The 23,384-nt window shown below is 36.5% G+C and overlaps 1 protein-coding gene across 1 annotated transcript in view; it reads left to right on the forward strand.

Annotated features, from left to right (window-relative positions):
* The window catches only part of HS2ST1 (heparan sulfate 2-O-sulfotransferase 1), a 78,689-nt gene extending 56,754 nt beyond the window's left edge, over positions 1–21,935 (forward strand). The window contains exons 2-7 of the mRNA XM_080603008.1: positions 1,594–1,832; positions 8,084–8,169; positions 10,471–10,609; positions 13,483–13,580; positions 14,900–15,057; positions 17,288–21,935. Of these exons, the coding sequence (XP_080459134.1) occupies positions 1,594–1,832; positions 8,084–8,169; positions 10,471–10,609; positions 13,483–13,580; positions 14,900–15,057; positions 17,288–17,514 (947 nt within the window). The 3' untranslated portion in view covers positions 17,515–21,935. The remainder of the gene's footprint in view (positions 1–1,593; positions 1,833–8,083; positions 8,170–10,470; positions 10,610–13,482; positions 13,581–14,899; positions 15,058–17,287) is intronic.
* The last annotated feature ends 1,449 nt before the right edge of the window (positions 21,936–23,384 follow it).

The following is a 23,384-nucleotide window of genomic DNA, read 5'->3' on the forward strand; positions in this document are numbered from 1 at the left end:
TTGCCAGTCACTTCTTCTTGTAGCCACCTTCAGCTAGATGAAACCTGAGTCTGTTGCCTCATCTTTCCGAAATCAGAGGTTTGCCAGCAGTGATGAGAGAGGTATCAAATGAGAAAGGAAGGAGTAAAAACTGTGACTGTTGTAGTGGGGAGCAACAGATGTCATGTGGAAAATTGAGATACACTCAATAAGCATTTTCTACAAACATTTTCATACTGATGTAACTTAGTTATGGGGTGTGAGATATGAGCATATGAGAGAGAAAGTTTAAGCTTTGAAATGTTTCAGACAGATGGAAGTTTGTGGTTGAAGACAACTTATGTGGAATTACAGGCTAGTGGTGTTCACAGCTTAATGATTCTGTTTTAAAGTGATTTTATGTTATAATTAAAGAGATGTGGTGAAAGAAAATACAAGGAACTGAGTTACTGGAAGCAAGGGAAGTAGAGGCCAACAGCTTCTGGTGCTAAGTGTCATCCCGCATAAGAACATAACACAGAGAATTACAGGTTACTCTTGTAGTATTGACTTTAGTGTGCGCTGTTGGCCATCAAAGATTTACTTGAATATATTATTAAAGACAGTATCACAGTAAGTGAATCAGAAAAGATGCTTTGATATGTGTATAACAAATCAAATTAAAGTATATACTTACCTAGGACAGAACAAATCCGTGTCTGAGTCAGTATAAAGCATTTAATATTCACTAGCCAAAAAAATGCCATAATAGTCTGATACTCATTTTACAAATAGACCTTTAGCACTTGAAGTAGTGTTCAGTTACTCAGTGTTGCCCTTTATATAAAAGGAAAAATGGTTTGTCATGTACTCACCTTGTCAAAATGTTGTCCATAGCTTGCTTTTTCCACATTTCTTCCTTTTTATGTATTGAATGAATTTCAGTATTGAGAGATCACTTTTCTCTTTAATGTTCACTGTTTTATAAGCATCTATCGCTTATATTCTTGTTGAACTTGAAATCAATAAATCCAATGGAATTTTTGCAAAACCGTTTATTGGATTGTAATGCTTTGCACTTGGGGCTTGTGTTAACTGGTCTATCAAAAATGTTGGCTTCATCTGAATTCCAGTGCCTCTATAGAGTTAATTGACTAAATCTGTAGTGTTCGTAATTCTACTGGTTTGGGAAAATTCATATTCTCCAGGTTGCTTGAGTTATTCCTTTTATTATAGTTTTTAAATAGTAGATATTTTATAGAAATTATTTGAGATACTTCTTCACCGTTGTGACAAAATGTCACCATTTTCATATAGACAATATAATTTCACATAATATAATTCACATAATAGACACTTTTCCTTAAAGGACATATTCAGTAGCATTTACATGAGTCATAGAATATGGTATATGTTCCCTAAGAATACTGTTTTCTAGTCTTTGTCAGGCTAAGTCACCTTTTATCATTTGTACATTTTATAGATTTTTTTGCTTTACATGTCAGAAATATATATAACAGCAAGTGCTTATTGCTGAGGCAGTATTGCTCTTCACCAGGTTATTTGCATTCTAAGGTTTGAACTTCAAAATTGGCAGTCTTTACATTGAAATTTTGTATTTGTCATCCTTAACAGAAAGGGCTATTGCAAGACATGAAGTCAGAGAAATAGAACAACGTCATACAGCAGATGGCCCCCGACAAGATGTGACACTGGATGAAGAAGATGATGTGGTGATTATTTACAACAGAGTACCTAAGACTGCCAGCACATCCTTCACAAATATTGCCTATGATCTTTGTGCAAAGAACAAGTATCACGTTCTGCATATCAATACAACCAAAAATAATCCTGTTATGTCTCTGCAAGATCAGGTAAGATGCTGCATTTGGGATGTTTTTATTAAACAAGGAGAGAGCGCAGAAAACTTTTTTTACTGTTGTACCCATTTATCATCTGAAAGAGTTGGCTTCTCTGTCGCATTTTCCCATATAAATGAATTTTAATATGTTTATATTTTCTTTGTTGAAAATAATATTTATTAAATAATAGGTTTAGGTTTTTGCTGTGCTACTGGAGGTGGTAGGTACCTCTTCACAGGAGAAAAATGAAGGTAAAAAGGGACATGGCTAAGGCAGTAATGACCTTTGTTATAATTGTGTGTAGTGGTTTATTGTATTGTCAATGGTTTGCCTTTTGGCTCTGTAATAATACTTGCCTATTATCTCCATCTGCAGTGAATGCAGTCTTAAGTGCTTTCCTCTCTGTGTAGTGCAAGTGCTGTGCTGTCATGGCTGTGCTGCTGTCTTTGCTCAGGGCTCACAGGTGATGAAAAACAGGTAGAAAGAAGTGGCTGTAAGGAGCCACTGTAAGTGGGTTGTTTGGCATCCACTTTGAGCTCTTAACTAAACTCGTGACAGTCCGCTGTTTTTTGCTTTGGGGGAGGGAGGGAAGGTTTTTGTTTTTTGTTGTTGTTTTTTAATTTTAATATATATAATTATTTCCCTGCTTGTCATGAGTGCAGATTCAGGGAACCTAAGTCAGAGGTCTGAAACAACATTATGTCCTCATCCCTGTCCATAAAGTAAATGTTGCCAAAGTCTCGGTATGTACTACTGGTTGTATGCTGATCATCTTAAGCTGATATGCAGCAGCAGCAGGAGCTGTTCTGCATTGCAGCATGTCAGCACGGAGGCTTCCAGCTCCTTTAAGTGCATGCCTACAGGCAGGAGCAGCTCAGCGCAGCTGCTGTAGTCTGGAGGAGGAGGAAGCAGATGGTAATGGGCCCTCCACTCTCAGTTCTGTATGTGGGAGAAAGATTGAGGTCAGGATCCCAGCATCCGGGACACAGAGTGTGCTTGGGGTGGGACTGGAGAGCTGTTTCATGGAAGCGAGGTCGTGTCACTGTTGGGTTCTTGCTGTTGTGAAATATGTCCTAAAATATGCAGGTGGTACTGTGATACGTGGTTACTGAGATTAAATCTGGTAGTCGACCTTGTAGTCCTGTCCACTGCATAGAACAAGTACTGAAGTTCTGTGCACCAAGAGCAGAGAGAATTCCAAAAGATTTAACAAGCCTGTATCTTTTAATCGAAAAATCCTGCTCAAGTCAATCACACTTAGCACTGCACTTCCAACCGCAGTTTCTGTTTCTGTGAATAATCAAATCAATTCAATGCTGGGCATGTATACAATACTGGCAGTTCTAAATTAATTTGATATTGTGCTATTGTCCAAAGTGGTGATTCATGTTGTTAATTAGACAGTTGATACTCTTCTTCAGTGGTCATTAACTGGGAGATGCTAACAATGAAAAGCTTTATATATTACATAGTTCTTCAAAGAAAAAACATTTCTTTAGCATATTGAGATACGTTGTGTATATGATTAGCAACTTCCCATTGGAAGTCATAACACACAATTCTGGAGATGTTAAGGGTGCTGAGTAGTAGCTGATGTGTGCTTGCTCCTTGTGGGCTTGGATATGCATGACATATTCACATGCCGCCTTCACCAGTCCCACTGAGTTGAGTGCATTAGGTGTATATATACCACTAGTAAAATACATGAACACATCACAAAGGCAAATTTGTTTTTATCAGTGATACTTTCTGTTTAAAAAAACCAAAAACCTCCCTGAGCAAGGTGAAGGTTGTCTTAGGCTGACATAAATAAATTGGTAAAATAGTAAGCCCTCTGGTATATACTATTTCTGCTGTACTTTTTCCAAACTATTCTAATTCTGTTACAGATTTTAAGTTCTCTGCCCATCTGTGAAACCTTTACTTCTTGAACGCAATCTGGGAAAAAAAGCTACTTAAAATCCACTCCAAATATAAACTGTAGCTGCTTTGAGATAATCCCATAAGAGTCCCTAACACATCCATTTTAGTTTCAGATGGAATTTTTCCCAGCTGCCCTTCTCTCTTTTGCAGCTTGCCTGAAAGCAGGATCCTGTGAACTGCCCCTCTTTCCACAGGTTGGGCCTTTTCTTTGCAGCGAGCTCAGTGCCACATTTACCATGCTGCGTTTCAGACCTCCGTGGTCTGTAACAAAAACTATTGCCTTCATTAAATGGAGAAAACATTTGATTGGAATTTATTTGTTGCTTGCATGTTTCAGTACTGATGTGTTTTGTCCATACAAGTATGCCTTTGTTACGGCTAACTGGATGGCATACCAGCCACACAGACTTTAGCTTTTTTTGTTACATGAAGGAAGTGTCATCTAACATATCTAAAACTAAATTGTTATTCTATCTTTCAGCATGTATTCTTGATATATTATTAGAAAAAAGAGGGTATGAGTACATATCGTGTACTTTTGTTGTGAACACACAGAAAACATGGTATGATTATCCTACATTTCACTACCTCAACTTGCTGTTTGTAGTTTGTTGTTATACCTCCTGCAGTTTCTCTCCCCATTTTCCTCAAAAAAGACAGCTGAAAGCATATAATCTTTCTTCCTAATGTATTCTAAAACAGTGACCTCTCAGAGGATACCAGACTCATACTGACTTTAGTAATATGTATTTCCTCTACTGGTGATGGTTTCAATGACCATCAAAAGTGGAACAACAGAAAGGTTGCAGTGGGTCAGATAGCAGGGGCAGTGTCGTCATCTGGTGCTGAACATTTAGGAACTTTTCTCTCCGAGTTAGATGGCCAAGTGCATAGTAGTGTCTACTACTGCACATTGGCCATTTCCTTCTGTTTTCTTTGTATTTCCTTCTATTTTTTTTTCTTCTGAGGAAGAGCTGTTCATGCCGGTCAGGTGTTCTGGCTTTACCATGGCAGGACTGGTGAACTCCCATCTCTTCATCTCATAAACTTGCTTCTCAGCTGCCCTTGCCTTGAGCTTGCTTGCGGTTTCTCATGGCATTCAGCCAACCTGTGCTGCTAGCTGGTTTCCAGTGGTCCTGGCCCTCTAATTCGGAGGTAGCTGCAAGTTATCAGCCTGTATGACAACTTGGATAGCTAAGCTACCAGTGCCTGCCTACGGAAGGGTTCTGATTTAGTAATCCCATCGTGTTTGGTCTTGAAATCTGAATCTGGTGGTGTTTCTTGTAATGGTGACACCATGTTGGTATGCAGTCTTTCCTGAGAGCTTTCTTTTTCCCAGGTCAAATGGAAAATTCTCATGTGTCCTTACCAGGCTTCTGGTAGCCATACCCCATCTATTTGTAATATCCAGTCAGTTATTTAGCAATTGACAGATCTATAATATAATGGAGGGAAAAGCTGGGGAATTTTCAGTGTGCAAACATCCACTTGATACCGGGCCACGGGGTAATGACCAGAACACCGGTTTGCATACATAGAGTCCCCTGGACTTGTTGCCCAGACCAAGTATGCTGAGTTTTTTTCTTTTTTTTTTTTTCCTTTTTTTCTTTCAGCTCACTGACACTTGCTTTAAATTCTTATCGTCCTAGAAACTGAATGCATTTAACTTACCTTTCAGGACATCTTACGCCCCCAGAGTACGTTTGATCTGACTTTTTAATTCAGTGAAACTCAGCTGATTTCTCACTTACTAAAGGCTGTGGAGCAACTTTGTAGCTGATTATATAAAGCACCATGAAACAACTTCACAGAAATTCCATTCGCTTCTATCTGAACTTTCAAAGTAACCTCAAATTTTATTCAGTTGGATTCAGGTTGAGAAGCTTGCCTGGTCTCTTGAAAGCTCCAGTATCTGCTAAACCCTGAAGAGAAAAATAAAATTGATCATGTCTGACAGTAAGAATCAGCAAACAGTATACTTCTCTGCCCTAAAAATGTGTGAATCCAGACTCGTCAGGCTATCTGGGACCTGGAATGCTTCTAATTTTTGGAATGCTGCAAATATTGGGAAAGGGGGAAAAAATCTCTTGCCTGCAAGCTAGATAGAGGTGTTAAAAACTTGCATTCTCAGGGGCACAGTGCGTAGCTGGACAATATCTTAAGGCAGATGTAAATGTCATATAAAACCTTCTTAGCCTTCTCGTAGCTTCCCTGGTGTTAGTGTTAAAGCTAATAAAAGGTTAGAACATCCAGTCGGGTCTCTGATATACAGCATAAAATGCAGTTTCTTCTATAATAACCCTGTGTTCATAAAAAAAATATTAGCAAAGTAATTGTAAGACAAAGCTTTTTTTTTTTAACTTTGCTTTGTTGTTTTTTTTCTGAAAAAAACTGTTACTGGCACATCTCAGGTGAGAAGGCAGATGGTGGTGTGGAGGTCTGACGGACTGACAGAACTGACCATGGGGAATTTGCAGTTAACATTTTCCTGTGTCTAGGCCTAGTCTAGTACAAACTGAAATCTAGCTGGTGCATCAGAAAACTTGCCCATGGAAGTGTAATTGAAATGTAAGCTTTATTTGCATGCTGGATTATACAAAATAGGTAGCATTACTGGTTATCTTATAGAGTTGTATCAACCAGCTGTAGCATTTGGGGGCTTGGGGATGAAGGGAGGGAGGATAACATGTACTCTGCGTTTAAGAAACTTCATTCCTAGGTATAGAAATACTCATAGCTGAGGCTCTCCACTGAAAGTATCTTGTCATTTATCCTAAAAAAGGTATAGTCAATGAAAGCTGGGTTTATTTCAGTAGTAGCATAGGTAGTCTGACTGGATTCAAAGTCATATAGATATATTATACTCCGTGCTGTAGACAAAACGAGGCAGAAAACCAGTGCAATTTATGAAACACTGTTATATAACATTATGCGGAGCTTTTCAGGTAAACTTGCCACCATTTTCCTATGCAATATGTGGTTTAAATTGCAAAACGCCTCAGACTGTGAAATCTATGCACTAAAAAAAATGAACGCTGCCTGTTAGGAAAAAGTGGTATCCATTTATTTTACCTGAGTCCAAGAGCCAGTGTTTGAGGGGAAAAAAGGTAAATTACCAAGTGCCATGCTAAGTCCTAGACAGCAAGGTTGCACGTGTGAGGAAGCAGTAACAGGCCAGTCTTGCCTCTTAAAATCTTCATTGGTCAGTGTTTTATTTCATGTTTCAAGGCACTATTACACTTTACAGAGAATGTTAGCATGTTGTTGTAAGCTGTCCAACTTTTGTTTCATGACTCTTGTCTCAGTATCTTTGTGCTTATCTACGTCACTGTATAACAAAAAAGATAGTGTAGATGTACAGGTAATACACATCTGTCTTCTAATTCTTATTGTCAGAAATGGTGTAGCATTGTACTACAACTCAGGCAGTACAAATTTATCATCTTTTCTTTATTATCCAATTCACTAGTTTTGAAATAATTTTCAGAGCTAAATACTTTGATGTTAAAATATTCTTCTTACCTAATAAAGGCAAGCTACATCAGGATTTGTATGCCCCACTTAATTTAATCATACTTTCTGTTTTGGGGCATGTATCTTATTTTGTTTTTATCTTTGAAATGCAAAGCTGTTCCTAGTTATCGTGAAGTTTGCTGGTAGCTCTTTTCTCAGCCTTTGTTTAAGGCCTAATTCATGCTTTAACATGGAAGTTTCGCTAGATTTATGCGAACTGTTCAAGGTCATAAACTGTAGATCTAATTTACACTTTATACATTTACAAAATTTCTGGATTACTCACGCATTGCATTTTGGGAGGGGGGCCAAATGAACCATTGGATTTGTTTTTTATATTCCAGTAAAATAGGTCCAAGAATATGCTTGTAAGTCTGGTATGCTTTTATTTGAAGAACGGAATACAAGCCAAACAATTCCATCAAAGGTATACTTGCATTTCTACTTATAGTCAAGAAAAGTCTGGATTCCTTTCAAGTTACAGATAAGATTCACCAACAAAAAATTACATGTTTGCATTGTTAATGTTGTTGTGGTAGCTTTTGTTGAATTTATCTTCTGCTTGCTGTATTCTGCTTTTGGTTAGCTTCAGATCATTAAACTGTGATGATCTAAAATTAGTCATCTATATGCTTGCAAAAAGTCTAACTTTTATTTTGCACAAATTGTTTGGTAATATTCAAGAAAACCTTTCTCTTCAAATGCATTGTAAGATTTTACTTGAACAAAAATAAAATAAAATAAAAATAAAAAATAAAAAATCCACCGTGTTAGACAAAGCTTAATGTGTTCCAGGTGTACTGAAACACTGCTGTCTACTTTTACAGGTTCGATTTGTGAAGAACGTGACTTCCTGGAAGGAAATGAAACCAGGATTTTACCATGGACACGTATCTTATTTGGACTTTGCAAAGTAAGTTACCCATGGATTTATCTGTTGAGTGGCATAGTAGTTTAAATAAGTTGCTTGGCTCCATCTGGGATATTACTGCCCTCTAGTGATGAAAAACTGCTGTTTTTTAAATTCAAATGCTGAGATTCCTAGGAGGAGCAGTATTTGGTTTGATTTTCACAGTTTTCTCTTGTCTTTTTGCATAACACGTAGCCGAATCATATTTCAAAACTGTCTGTATACTAGGTTTAGTATTCCGTGGCTGAATGTCAGTTTGTTTTGCTGAAAATTCTCAATTTTCTCTGGGACACTGGTAGTTCTACCTAAGTGATTGGCTTCCCATTCCAAGAAGTTTTAGATACCTGTTCTAAAATATGTTTCTATCAAGTAATGACACCTCTTTCTTAAGTTATGTAGTTATTCTCTTTCAGAGTATCCCTTTACACTTTATCAAGATACTAAGTTATATTTTAAGCATTTTTTTCTGGCCTATAGTAATCTGACTTGCTGTAAAAAGCATAGAAATAATTCTTGTGGAGTTTAATCCTACTACTTCTAAAATTAATTTAAAAGAAATCACCTCCTGGTGACTTCAAAGGTTGAAGGATCATATCTATATTCTTGCTCACATGTGTTTCTATTCTTGTCTTATTTTTGCTTCTGGATCTAAAGCTGTGATCCTGAGTAACTTTGTCTTGTGAAACCTCCCCTTCAACTGGCAATTCAATTTTGCTTAGCAGTGTTTCATCCCAGACTTGTAGTATGAGGAAAAAGGCTTATAATTGAAAATGGATTTTTTAGAGCTGAGCGTATTCTGCTGCTGCAAAAAACAATAGCAACCACCACCTTTACCTCTTGTTGCTGGTCAGTCCTGAGTAATGATACGTTTCTGTGTGCTAGAACATTTAATTTATTAAAAATACTTTTTTTTTTTTCATGTAGAAAATTAATTTTTAGTCATTGCTTTCAGCGTTTCTTTCTGTCATGTACACTAACTTTTAATTCTAGCTTTTTATTATAGAGAATGAAAAGGGGAAGTGAGAGTTTCATGGTTTCCCAGTACAGTAGGTTAGATAATAGAAAATGCTAAAAGCTACAGTAGTGACTGAAAATTACCAATGGCACCAAGTAAAAGGTTGAAGTTTACAAAAAGTACCAGGCAAGAAGTCTTAATGGCAAATCTACCAATAAAATAAAATGCATCAAATTTCATTAGCTTCCGTTCTGCCTTTAAAAGTTAAACGTGAATAAACCGTTGAACTGAACTCCTATTGGAATAACAGCTTTCTGGAACAGCAAAGATGAATCAAAAATGAATGTTATTTTATACCCTGTTCACTTCATGAAGCTGAAAACATTTTCAGATACCGGAAGTTTTTAAACTAAAATAATTATATCTAGAAAGCATCTAGGCAATTTCACAGATTTCCTTCATCTGCATCTTCCCTCTAGGACTGCATTATCCTTGTGTACATTGCTATCCTTTCATCCAAACAATTAATTTTATTCCACAACAGCTTATTGTTTCATATTTGTGGTTTTTATTGAAAGATGGCATTTGTACAAAACAGGTTTGGTGGTTTAAATCTTCTTCGTGTGTCCCATGAGCTTATGAACTCATTTCATCAAGCTTCCAGCTTGTACCACAGTAAGTAAAATTTAGGTTAGGTAGATGTGTGAGGAAACATTCTTCTGTCTGTGATAGAGAAATCAGTATGGTTACAGATACTATCTTAGGCTCCTATTTAATAAGCATAGCCATACATCCAAGTAATCAGCCCAGGTAATGGATGGGCTCAGAGTTCTGTCTTCCTTCTGTCAGAGTTTGTCGCTGATAAGTTGAGCCCTGCCAGGAAAACTCCGTGCTCATTGCACAGGATGGGTTAGGATGGCAGTGGTAGTAGGAGACAGGAATTCAGTATTGAGTGCCCTGTCTGCTTATTATTAACATATATGCAGCTGCTAGATTAATTGAGACATTTCTAGAGTCAGGGTAGTTGTATAAACACTTGTAGTATCTGTTGTGTGAGAATATTTCAGTTTTGTTTGTTTTGTTAAATAAATAATCAACCACTGTACTAAGAAAACTGAAATTGAACTGGCTTTCACATCCATGTCATGCGCTGGATATAGAGGTGAGATGAATCATTAAACTTCCTCTCACCAGCATCTGCACTGTATATGGATTTCAGTTGTATGTCTCTTCAGTAGAAGACTCAGACAGGCATCTAGAGACAGGTACCTATAGAGACAGGCTTTTAGGTATTAGATGAGAAACTTTGATTCACCTTTAAAAGACATTTTTTTCCTCTTTTACTTCAGGTTTGGTGTTAAAAAGAAACCAATTTACATAAATGTCATAAGAGACCCTATAGAACGACTAGTTTCTTATTATTACTTTCTGCGCTTTGGAGATGATTACAGACCAGGGCTACGAAGGCGAAAACAGGGAGATAAGAAGGTAAAGTACATTTTGCTCTATGTGTTGTTCTTACCAAAGTTAATCTGAAAACAATTTAAGAAATATGTACTGATAAAAGCTGAATACAAGTTCTTGTATCGGCATTAGTGATGGTGGTGGCTTTGTAAGTTATAATCTACCCTTGGTGTAAGTACTGGACCGGAATGTAGCTTTGACTATGTTCTTTGTAACTCTATAAATTAGCTTTATGTTGCAATTTGTTTAAAATTAAATTACTGTTTTCAGTATCCAGAGATGCAAGTATCACACTAAGTATACTCTTCTTGTTGAAAATTAAGCTAGATACATTTTTCACCAAAAGCTGTGGAACTGCTGACAATTTGGCCTTGACATTTATCTTATTTATCACTAGAAACCCAATTAATTTATTATTTTAATGTAAATATTACAATGAAAATATATAGAGTCTTCTTGAAAGCTGTGGAGTATGAATCATATTTCTATACTTCTTCCATCTATATTAGAAGGCTATAAGAGTAGTTCAGGTTAGCACATTCAAGACTTGATTGCCATTACAACCTCAGAACTGTAACCTCATTTAGGGCTCATAAGATTATTCCAGAAAAAAATCTACACATCCACTATAATGGTTTACAGTAAGACATTTATCAAAGCATGTTGCCTTGGACTTTCTTCAAATCAGGAAGGAAAATAAGGTATTAAATAGATTAATATAGTTTATGAGACTACAGTTAGAGCAGTGTGGAAGCTGGTGGGGTGGACATGGATTATACTTTACAGAGCCAAACCATTTTTAAGCTTTCAATGGCAATAGTTTTTAAATGATATTTTTTGTTTGTTTGTTTTTGTAATGAACTAAGGAAAAATCACATTGATTACATCTTAGTGCATATGTCTACAAAAACCATAACTACCAGAAAATGTAACTAATCATTTTGCATGCTTCCCACACTACCCCTTGTTAATGGTGTTTTTTTTAAATCCTGGGTAGGGACCATTCCTCTTTTTTTATTTTTATTTTTTTTTCTGCTGCTGATTACTCTTGTTACACTGATCTTGTTACACATCACTTACCTTCCTCTGTTACTGAGGTTTTGGCGCCATCTTCTGCTACTGCATTTCAGTTTGTCCAGGCATCCTACAGCACAGACGGAGGAATGCTTCAAGCAGAACAGTGAACTAAATTATGTTTTAAAATACATAGAGAGATGATTTGATGTTATGGTATTGTTAAAGCATTTTTAAAAAGAGACCTAGGATCCAGTCTACCATAACCTACTCTGTTCCTTTTCACGAAGAGCATAATTTGGCCAGTGGAACTTCTTTCTGATAGAGATGAGTGGGGTGGAAAGCTCAGCATGCTGCTGAGTCCAAGCCATTTATAGAATTTAATACTTACAAAAAAGAATGAAATCTAAAAGTGCTGTTTTAGTTTTTAATTATATTCTGGACAGACTTGGTAAATAGTCACTGGGAAACATTAAACCAAAACCCATAGTACTATTTACTGCTTGGTTAGACTGCGCTTTAATTTCTAACTTACTGGAAGAAGTTGAAATTCATTCCTAATTATGTAATGCATTAATGCATTGCATTAATAATTTTCTGTTTATGATGTTATGATCACAATGTACATGGGAGAGTTAATTTTCTTTCTAAACACCTGTACTTCAAAAGTTATAGTTCAGCTCCAAGAACAGAGTCTGTAAAATGTTTCTTAAGGTAAAGTTTCTGGATGGAGCAGTCAAGGTATGTACGGAAGAGGAAGTGGGGAAGGGGACTTCTCCTATTTCATCTTAATTTAAAAATTATTTCCTTTCTTAAACACTTTAACTATAAAATAACCTCCAGGCATAAGCAAAGAAGTCTTACTTTCAACAGGTGCCAGTTCATATTTAGTATGTACATTCATAAGTTAGGAGGTGCATTTACACGATTTAATTTCTAGGTGATGTTGATGCTATAAAATAATCATGGTAGATCAGACCAGAATTTCTCTGGAGGGCTATTCCAGAGAAAGCATACCTAGGAAAGCAATGTCCTGTTTACCTTGTTAAGCTGTGCTTTCATGTTTGATGTGTAACATGTATCAGCTATTTGAAACTCAAAGAGCAATGCGGAACAAGACTACAGGTTAATTCCTGCTTTGGCCTCACACCATTAAGTTTTTCAGGTTATCTCAGGATCTTTACCTCAAAATAAATCTAGGTAAGTAGCTCATATGTTGACTAAAAATATCATAATTACTCATTTTATGGTGGCTGGGTAAAATACTTGCACATTCTTTACAATGCTAATGGAGTTTTTATTGTAACTGTTGCTGTAATTGAAACTCTGTGTGGCTACAGCTGTCTGTCCATGTTGTTTGGAATATTCTGTTACCCAGTGAACAACTTGCTTTCACTTCTGATTGCCTCTGAAACATCAGTTCTTTGTCATAATATTTAAAATGTAATAGAACAGACTTCAATCTAAAACACAAAAGGCACAGTGTTCTGTGCTCTAAAGATCCAGCTGCTCCAGTATTACACAAGTCCCGATGACATTTGACATATCGTTAGTAACTTCTCTTGTGAGGGGAAAAATGACAATACCAACACTTACTGACTGGTTTTGCTAGTTTTGATGTAGCACCTTTGTCAGGGGACACAAGTAGGATCCAGTTGTTGATTACCTCTATTTATAAAAGGTTTTCTGAATACTAGTTTGATTCAGACAAGTAGGTCCTCCCAGTAAAATATTGTAATAGCAAGACTTCAAAACATTATTTTCATTCTTTCACATCATATCTGGTGTTTTTGTGTCCCCGCTACATTTAGCAACTAAGCAGGTTGAGATGTGTGATACACATACCCAACTGTAAAGCTCAGCTCCGTCTGTCTTTGTTCCAGACCTTCGATGAATGTGTGGCAGCTGGAGGTTCAGACTGTGCTCCGGAGAAACTTTGGCTTCAAATTCCGTTCTTCTGTGGCCACAGCTCCGAGTGCTGGTAGGGAAATAAACGTGGCTTAAGTTCTTAGTCAAGTATATCATCGCTGAAATATAAGTGTAACGAATGTGTAGTACAGTTGGGGGACTGGATGAAGTGTAGCAGAAGGTACTTCACTAATTCTTCTTATTACGTATTTTCTTTGAAGACGCCTCGAAATGCTTTTTACTGAAGCAGTACTGAAGTCCTTTAAACAAGCAATATGTTAGGATTCTGTATCAGCAGTGTTCTGAGGAAAAACTTAATTTTGTTTTAAAAAATTATTATTTGTAGATTTGGGATCTTTACATTTTTCATTTATGTCAGGTTACAATATCTGTTTTTCTGAGTGGAGATATTTTGTTCAAGCTCCTGGAGCTGTTGTTTGGTTGTGGTTTTTTTGAGAATGAAGTATTTGAGATCTGGATAAATTTATCTACTGAAACGTTTACCAGACATCAGTAGTCGATACATAGTAGAAACTGAAACAAAAGCAAATAGTGTCCATCTGTCAATGCATCTTGTTTTATAACAATGGCACAGGCTTTAAAGAACTGTTTAGCAAACCCTAATTTGGAAAAATGGTTAGTCACATAAAACAAATCACATGCAAGTACTATGTAAAAGAGAAAATGATAATAAATTAAAAACAAACAAAAACACACAAATGATATGATGGATTCTGAGTGAAATCAAGGGGAATTGTTTTAGTTTGTCACAGGTACTGTTCATCCAAATGGAATTAATTTAAGCATAAGCAAAGCAAATGGTCACTTGGGAACTTCTCTTTCAGTGCCTCTTGGTCATACAGGTGAACAAGCAGAGAAAAAGAAATACGTCTGAGCCTATATTTTCACCCTGTCTAGAGCTATAGAAAGAAGGAAAATGCCAGTTTAATTGTTGTCTTTGTTGTTCAATAGGGAAGTCCTCCCATTAACTGCAATGACTTTCTAGTACAGAATTATGCTTGTACAATGCAAAAAGGAAGGTGCGTTCTTACCAGAACCATTTCTGGTGTCTAATGTGAAAGTGGAGAAAATCCTCCAAAAATTGCCTTAATAGAGACAGTAACCATATACATATATGCTTTTTAAATGGATAAGTTGTTATTCAAAATAACTAGAGAATTGAAATTTTAGATATGATAGATATGATGTTTTAGATATGAACACAGGTAAGAGAAACTGGAAAGGGAAATGAAGACAGAAATGGTTATAATTTGAAATGAATCTTGCCTTTCCTGTACAAATGTCCTGTTATGTATGAAGTGATCTCCACCTAGGGACCAAGGATTGTTGGCTGACATCAGAGCTTGCCGTAATTGTTATTTGCCATTTTAGGAATGTGGGAAGTAGATGGGCTTTGGAACAAGCCAAGTACAACCTGATTAATGAATACTTCCTAGTGGGAGTTACTGAAGAGCTTGAAGACTTCATCATGTTATTGGAGGCAGCCTTGCCCCGGTTCTTCAGGGGTGCCACAGAACTGTACCGGACAGGTATTTAAATGGTTGATTTCCATATCCCATTCATGCTCTTATCGCTCTTTTTTATGTTAATTATTTAAACCTAGATGAATAGTTTTGAGTCTCTACCAAGCTTGCTTCTCCGTTGACTGATATCCCTACAGAAGAGAGAAACTCTTCCAAGAAAACTCTCCATACAAATTTTTGAGGGCTACCCAAGTGTCTTACTGTCTTACACAAACTGTAAATGTTGAAGACTGGGCTAAAGGCAGTTTTGTAGGTATGCTACACTTGCAAATCACAGAAAGCTCAAAATATACACTTAGGAAATTGCAGCAGGTGTTTGTCAGAATATTTTTGAAAAGGCTTGCAGGGGCTTCAGTTACATTAAGTGGTTGGTAGTAGCAGATTTTTATTTCCTCAGAAGTCCTGCTGAAATTATCTGTTCTTGATGCAACCTTGTTATCTGCATAAAATCAGTTTTGATTTGAATGCATTTTCTTTTTAAAACAAAAAGGGAAAAAAAAACTCATCTTGTCTGCACCTGTGTTCAAAATCAAAATTTAGATCTTCAAATGGCAAAGGGGAAGAAAAATGAGTTTTAAACAAGAAAATTGAAACATATTTTGTTCAGATGGCTTCCTTAAATTTGCTTTTATCACAATGATTTGAAAAACTGAAATAATTATTCTTTAGTTCAGGCATTCTTAAACTCAGTCACAGATCATGCAGAAGAAGTTTTGAAGACCCCCTCTGGATAACCTGGGAATTCTGACCCAGTATGGCAAATTATTCATTAAGGAATGTCAGGACAGAGTGAGCAAAATGGTATCTCAATAACTGGGAAAGTTAACTTAAAAATGCTACACGTGGTATTCAGAAACAGTGAGTGTAATGAAGGTTTTTTTTGGAGAACTCTGACTCATGTTACACAGTGTGTATCACAGGATTTCTTGGTCAGACTGAAGATCCATACGGCTCATGAATACTTAATTAAATACTTAAAGCTCAGTGTGTGGTATCTGGCAGTGGTCATCAGCAAACATCGGCGAAAGTGTGTAAGAACAGGACAAGTACATGATAGTCATCACTATAGGTTATCTTCAGTTCCGAAGAATGAGTAAAATGCACTTTGAAGGATAACTTTTATTTCTTTGGAGAATTTTTATGCCATCAACTGACTTTTAAAAAATTCTCAAACTTGCCACAACACTCTGTGACAGGAAGTTCCACAGTTAAGCTGAAAAAGCCTACAGTTCAGTATGACAAAACATGCTTGTGCTTTGAATATATCGTGTAGTTCCATTTGAGGCCCCCCATTCCTTTATGAAGGATCTGAGAACAGTAGTACGCAGTCTTTTCCAAGTTTTGTTTCGTTTTGTTTTGTTTTTTGCTAAGGTGGTGGGGCTGAAGAATTCTAACCTGAGTCCTTTCTCTGTGGAAACTGTTTTACATCTGTGATTGGCTTTGTTTCCTTTCTCTGTACCTTTTCCAGCTCACAGACCACTGTCCTTCACACAGTATTTGAGATTTAGGTTCACTGTGAATTTATTTCTTCCTGCCTATATGGAAGTGTTTTCTCTCCAAGATTATCCTGTTTCCCCAAACCATTGGTTTACTTGGGATACAAAGGTCCAAGTACTTCTGGGGTCATAATAAGATTTTTGCTATACAGGTAGATCCCTTTCTGTGAGCTGGCCATGCAACTTATGATGAGGAAAAGATCCTTATTAGTAGGGCTTCTTTCTGCAAATGGTAGAAATGGAACTGATGCATCAAGCCCTAGATAAGTACTATTGACAAATTTAATATAAAACAGCAGATAGCACTTCTTAAGGAAAATATTTTCATCATTTTGGTCATCTTAGTCTCATTACCTAAGTCTCTGGCTCTGCAGTTTATAAAACTCTTAACATTAAATACCATATTAACATCTAAATAATAAATTCTGAAAGACTAATTGTGCTCCGAGTACATTATGTGGAGTAATCTTGTTCCTTAAATGAAATGTTCATTCCCTGGTTTTATTAGAGTAAGAAGAAAGACTTGAAAGAACTGTTGCAAAATTCATTAACATTTAGTGAGAGACTGCAATTTTCCAGCCCAACATGTTGCGTTAATAAATTCTGGATTAAGTTGTGTCACTTCGAATGCAGTTTATCAGCGTGCTGAGAGTGTGAAAACTCTGTAAATAAAAGGACTGTATACATTTTTTCATCACGTGAACGTTAAAGTGAAGCTATTACTTTCATTTTGCATTTAGGAAAGAAGTCTCATCTTAGGAAAACAACTGAGAAAAAACTTCCCACAAAAGAAACTATTGCCAAGCTACAACAGTCTGAAATCTGGAAAATGGAAAATGAGTTCTATGAATTTGCACTGGAGCAATTTCAATTCGTCAGAGCACATGCAGTTCGGGAAAAAGATGGAGAATTGTATATTCTGGCTCAAAACTTTTTCTATGAAAAGATTTACCCTAAATCAAACTAAGAACACAGTACTGGTAGATTTATGGACCTAAATCTTTGGTCACATCATCATCACAGTCCTCAGCCATGGAAATTAGATTGCTTGTAGACCTCCAAGACATTTCTCTCTAGATCTGAGCAAAGTGGGCTGTGGATCACCTCCGGGGCGTTGGATACCAACTAACCATGTTGGTAATCCAGAAGCAAAAGTTTCATTTCTTTTATCTAACTAATACTTTCAGTGGGAGTTAATACCCTTTACCTGAAGAAATCTACACTTTAATTTGGAGCAATTAACACACAGCAGTTCTAGTTGAAAATATAAACAAAAAATGCTTCTGTTAATGCTCTTTTTAATTTTCAGAGCAATTTATTTTTGTTTATACTTCTGTGAAGAGGAAGTCATTTTTCCCAGCTTTCAACATGGAAATTTTGGTTGTATACTATATGAGTAGTGTTAATAACTGGTTGACATCTGTGCTTTGTTTTTGTGAATCATGTCACATGATATTATTTGGGATGGTTAATCATGTTCTGCTGAGAAATGCTGCTGCTGGAATTGCCCATATTTATATATGTGGTTTTATTAAAAAATTACAACTAAGCATTAGTGTTAAAACAACATCATTTTCAAATAATATTGTAAAAAGTTAAAGAATCAGAGCAGTGGGGGGGAGGGGCGAGTTCTTTTGTTTTTTTTATTCACACCACCCCTGACTGAGGTTGGGAAAACTGCAAAGAAAGTTGGCATTGTCTGCAGTTCTAGTTGATGCTTACAGTGGTATAAAAATAGTAAATTCAATATAAAGTTTCTCCATGGATTCTTTGTAGTAATTGTAAGCTGAGGTATTGGTGAATCCATATTATGACTCCATTAGTGAGCTGTGGTATGGTTAGGGTTTTCCTACTACTTCGAGACTTTTACCTGTAGAATATTTTTACTAAGGTGCTTTATAATCTGTTTTAAAGCATTGCATTTACAAAAGGAGTAAAATGCTGTAAATACTGCTTATTTTATGTATTTGGACCAAAAGGTTTAAAGTAACTCGTTCAAAGTGGGTTTTTGGTTTTCGGGTTTGTTTTTTTTTTTTTTTTTTTGCACCCATTCGGTTGTGTGAAGTAAAAAAAAAAAACCATCACATATACTTCCTGGTTGAATTAACTGTTGGACATTGCAGAAATGCACTTCAGTGACCTCTATGACTTTAATACTAGAATGTTGTCCAGGGATTCTCTTTGCAGAAATGTTGTCGTCATCCTTTGTTATGTTAAGAGGAAAAGAAGAAAAATGTGATGTGTAGTCTGGTTGAGAAAGATGCAGTGAGCTTGACATAATTGTATTTATGTAACTGCCTTATGTGACTATTGTAAATTTGTGAGTTGCCATTATTAACAATGTGAAACACCTGGTAAATCAAGTAAATTGAAACTTGAGAACAGATGTTTGGGGCCACTGCATTATAGCAAATGGCAGTGGAGAACTACAAGAATTTGTTTCCTATTGAATTTTTGTTAAGATCTGAGTATTTACACATCTTACACCTGCCTTTTCTTAAAGTGCTTTTCACAGGGTCTGATGGGGGAAGGCACTGAGGAGACAAAGTAAAAAATCGTTGTAAAGGTTTTAATTCCTAAGGGATGATGCTGAAGGCTTAGTTTAAAATTACCAACTGGAGTTTCTTTAACCAGCTTGTTCTTGTAATGAAAACAAAGGAAATGGAAAATGGTCTGTGAACTGGGTGTCTGCAGCCAAAAGCAACAGTCCAATTACAGACAGGATAATGACAGACTATCAAGTACATCTTGCCTTTTCTTTGTTTTCTTGGATTTTCTCTTTGAATTTTAAAAATAGACCTCATTGTTCTTCCCAAATAATCAGGGAAGTTCCTTCTGGTAGCTTACCATTTATATAGTGTGAACCATGCATAAGATTTCCTGTGCTAGTTCTTGTCTATTGACGTCACGAATAATGCCAACATGCCTGGGAATGAGATGCGTTCACACATGAAGACAGTTTCTAGCTAAAGGAAGGAGCTGAGGAGTTGTACACAAGAAGTAGCTAATGGAGATATAAAAACTTCTAAAATGAAGCAATAGCCTTTTTGAAATAAGAGGAATATTTATAAACCCAGTAAAGATTATCTACTAGGTGATAGTTTTATTTTAGGTATTTTTGACTACGTTGTTTTCCTTCAGTATGATTTGGTAAGTTACCTTCTTGAGTCTTCTTCAAAATTTTCAGAAGAGCACCTCTAGGAGAAAGGAAGCATTTACTAAGTAAAAACATACAACATTCATCTAAGTAATGAAAAAAGTTATGTACGCAAATACTTCTGTATTCACAAGAAAAAAAAATAAGCAAAGCTGCTAGTGATTTCAGTACAGCCTACAGAAACCTATTCTATTTCATAAGCAGTTCTTAAAGTTGTATTCCCTCCCCCCACCCCAGATTAAGGATTTCTGAAATATAAGGCTTCAGGAATGGTAGAAAAATTTGTATTTCTGTTTACTTTTAAGAGCAATATATTTTTTCATAGTGCATATAAGTAAACACATATTATTTACTTCTTGTTCTTTGCTGTGAACTGACCAGGTTGAGACAAAAGTTTAAGACTTTTTTTTTTAATGTTAGCTACAGTTGGAGAGGTGAATTCATTCTAGATGTACTCTGAAAATGTTACTGTCTGTGGAACACGAAAGGAATTGAGACTGTACTTTTGTACGTAGTGCTACCATCTGCCCAACTGTGAACTTTTTAGAATCCCTTGAATTAAGAACTATTGATCTTTTGATTTCGTAAAAGCAGAGAGTTTAGGAAAAGGAAACTTACAAATTTTTTAATAACCCGCTGTGCTCATCTTCTATTCAGAAAAGGAATCAATCCAATCTGATATTAAAAACATTTTACAGTATATAAACAGAATTTATCTTGTGCATTTTCCCTTAATGAGTTTAAGTGAAAAGCAACAATACATGGACTCTTGTTGTTGTGGGCTGTATGATCAGTAAACTTACTATGCAGCCTCCTGAACACAGATCTCTGAACTGAAGTCACTGTAGTCTCTGCACAGGAGTGAGACTTGCTTTTTGCTGGGCTGAGTTCATTTGAAAGGTGCTGAAATGCTCATATATGTAGTTGAGAGTAGGTTTTGTTACATGGTTCGGTACTTTTTGTACAAAACTAACGCTCAGATTTTGTGCAAAATTCTAGCCCTGTTGAAACTCCTGACTGTCAGTGTAATGGCACTAGGACCAGCTGTGCTGGCAGCTACATAGCCATAACCCCAGCATGCCGGGAGCACTTGGGATCTACTGGGCAGTGTTGATGGGAGAGCAACAGTGTTTTTGGCTCCTTCCCGTAATAATCCTGCATCCGTGCAACAAGAATTTCACTCTTATTTTCTTAGTGCATCTGTGGGCAGACAAAATGCTAGGGTGTGGAGTGTCCTACGTGTACATTTCTGTTTGCTCTGGGTTTGTTTTCATACGGCCTCTCTTAATGGTATGCTGATCATGGCATCATTTTCAAACAGGCATGAAAATTGGTAGCTCTACAATATGGCGAAGGAAGCAGCAGTCCATCCTGGTCGTTTGAAATGCCTTTTTGTGTGTACTTAGCTTTTCTGGAGATACTTAGCTGTTTTTACTTTCCAGAAATACACATTTCCTTGTTTATGATCTCAGAGCAGTCCTATTTTAATATCAGGGAGAATTCGGTTATTTTCTGTTATAATTCTGTTAACATTTTCCATTAAACTTACCTGATGTTGCTAACTGTGTCTGTGATGAAAGCTATGTGATGATGCTGTCTGAACTGTGCTGCTTAAGCAGTCAGTGGAAAAACCTGATTCAAGTGCACTGCCAATGAAGCTCTTCAAAATTAGAGCATATTTTATGACTACTAGAGATTAAATTTAAGGAAACTGTAGGGCTACGGAGTTGCATGGAAGCATCCTTTACTGTAAGCCTATGCAACTACGTAACCTTTACAGCAGTATTTATAGAAAGAGCCCTTTTCAAGAAGACTTTTCTGGAGCATAATTATAAATGTTTATACACTTGTACTGTCTTATATTTACATCAGCAGGTTTCTGTAGCTTCTGTAAAAAAGACAGGTTTGTGAGCATTTCTAAAGTAGTACTGAATGTAATTTTAAAAAACATGGATTGTGCTTCATGACTTTTTTCTTTTTAAATACACACAGCTAACTAGTGCCTTTTTTCCTCACAATCCATGTTGAAGATGTTTGCTCCCTCTCACCCTCCGTAAATTGATTCGTTTGTGCAATACTATTCCAACTTGAAACCATTTTGTCACAGCTGTTTGAGAAATAATCTCCATTTTTCCTTATTATGCTGCCAGCTTTCTGTTGTTGAAGTGTTTCAGTTGATTACCTAATGCAAATGCTATAAAATAAAACACCCAGTGGGAAGGGGAAAAAAAGAGTCTGCTGTCCTGTCTTAATATTTGTATGTCACATTCACATGAAAGGATCTTTTTCTAGAACGTGTTGTCATGCGGCATTGTGAACTTCATTTGCAGCGATTGCAATTCTGGAGGGGAGGGGTGAGCTGCAGCGTAGTTCATCTGCAATAATTTCATATAGCTACAACCAAATATACTTATAAGCCTTTAGAATTTGCATTGGGCTTTCTGGCCAGAAACATAATAAATTTCTAGTGGGTATACGTGGTGCTGGAAGTGTCAATGAAAAGTTCCTTAATATTAAAACTGAGATTTGTAAGAGCAGAAAATTAGCATTAAAACAATGAATTGATGCATACGTGTGTCTCTGGCTGAGAGAACAAACGACGTGACAGATTACCGTGGTGCTGGAAGATGCTCGCTTACTGCAGTGATGAGCGTGGTGTAAGAACTTGAGTGGAATAGAAATGTGGTTTGCATTTGTAGGCAAGCACTTAAAACAAGAAAATGTAGTGAGCATGGGGATGACACTGTTTAGGATTTCTGATGCACACTATAAACATCACCCTATAAACATTCCTAGCTGTACACACTATGGAGCTGAACAGCTGTCTGTCCCGGCCAAGTTTCCTAATGTGATAGTTCCTAAATATTTAGTTGTCAGCCTTGATGATTAAGAACCATCATGCAGTTACTCAGCAACTTCCACTTGAGGATTTTGCTGACCTTAAATCCCACTTCTGTTGCAAGTAAACTTTTCCTTATTTCCATCACTGGAAGTGATAAGTGTAATTGCTGTATGGAAAACAAGGTCTCTGCTTCTATCAGCCAGTGGGAAGTGAATGGAAAAAATTGCCTGGCCTATCTAGAGGTACAGGGCATTCTACGGTCACTGTACCTCTTCCTAAAATGATGAAGTAAACAAAATGGCAGCCCCAAAAATTTACAATACAAAAAATGTTTTATTTAAAATTACAGTAGCTTCTCCTGTGAAAGACAGAATGCTCTTACAGGTATGAGGTAAGTACTGCTTGAACCTTTTTTTTAACCGATGCTGCCATTTGCACAGGTAATTAATCGAATCAGTTGAAATTCGTGAGACGGGTGTGAAAGAAGGGAGAGGTTTTCGTGTTCAAAGCTAGATTTTTTTGCAGGTCCTGTATTTTCATTTTATTATTTACTGTTTGAATCTTGCATTTGATTTCAGTATGATTTCCTTACTTAATAAAATACAAGAAGTTGCTAGTGAATGTCAAAGCAATGTCCAGATGTTTTCTTCAAGCACAAGTCCCCTGCTATGACCTCCCCCTGGCTTCATTACCACATAACGCAGATGTGGTAACTTTCAATAAGAGCTAATTTAAAGGACTAATAATACTCTTTATTAAAAAACCTCTACAAAGAACACCTGTGGCCTAAAAATGAAGGCTTTGAGACCTTTCACCTTGTCATAATAACCAACTGCAT

The sequence above is a fragment of the Anser brachyrhynchus genome, assembly GCF_964034855.1.
Source record: "Anser brachyrhynchus genome assembly, chromosome: 8".
NCBI lineage: Eukaryota > Metazoa > Chordata > Aves > Anseriformes > Anatidae > Anser > Anser brachyrhynchus.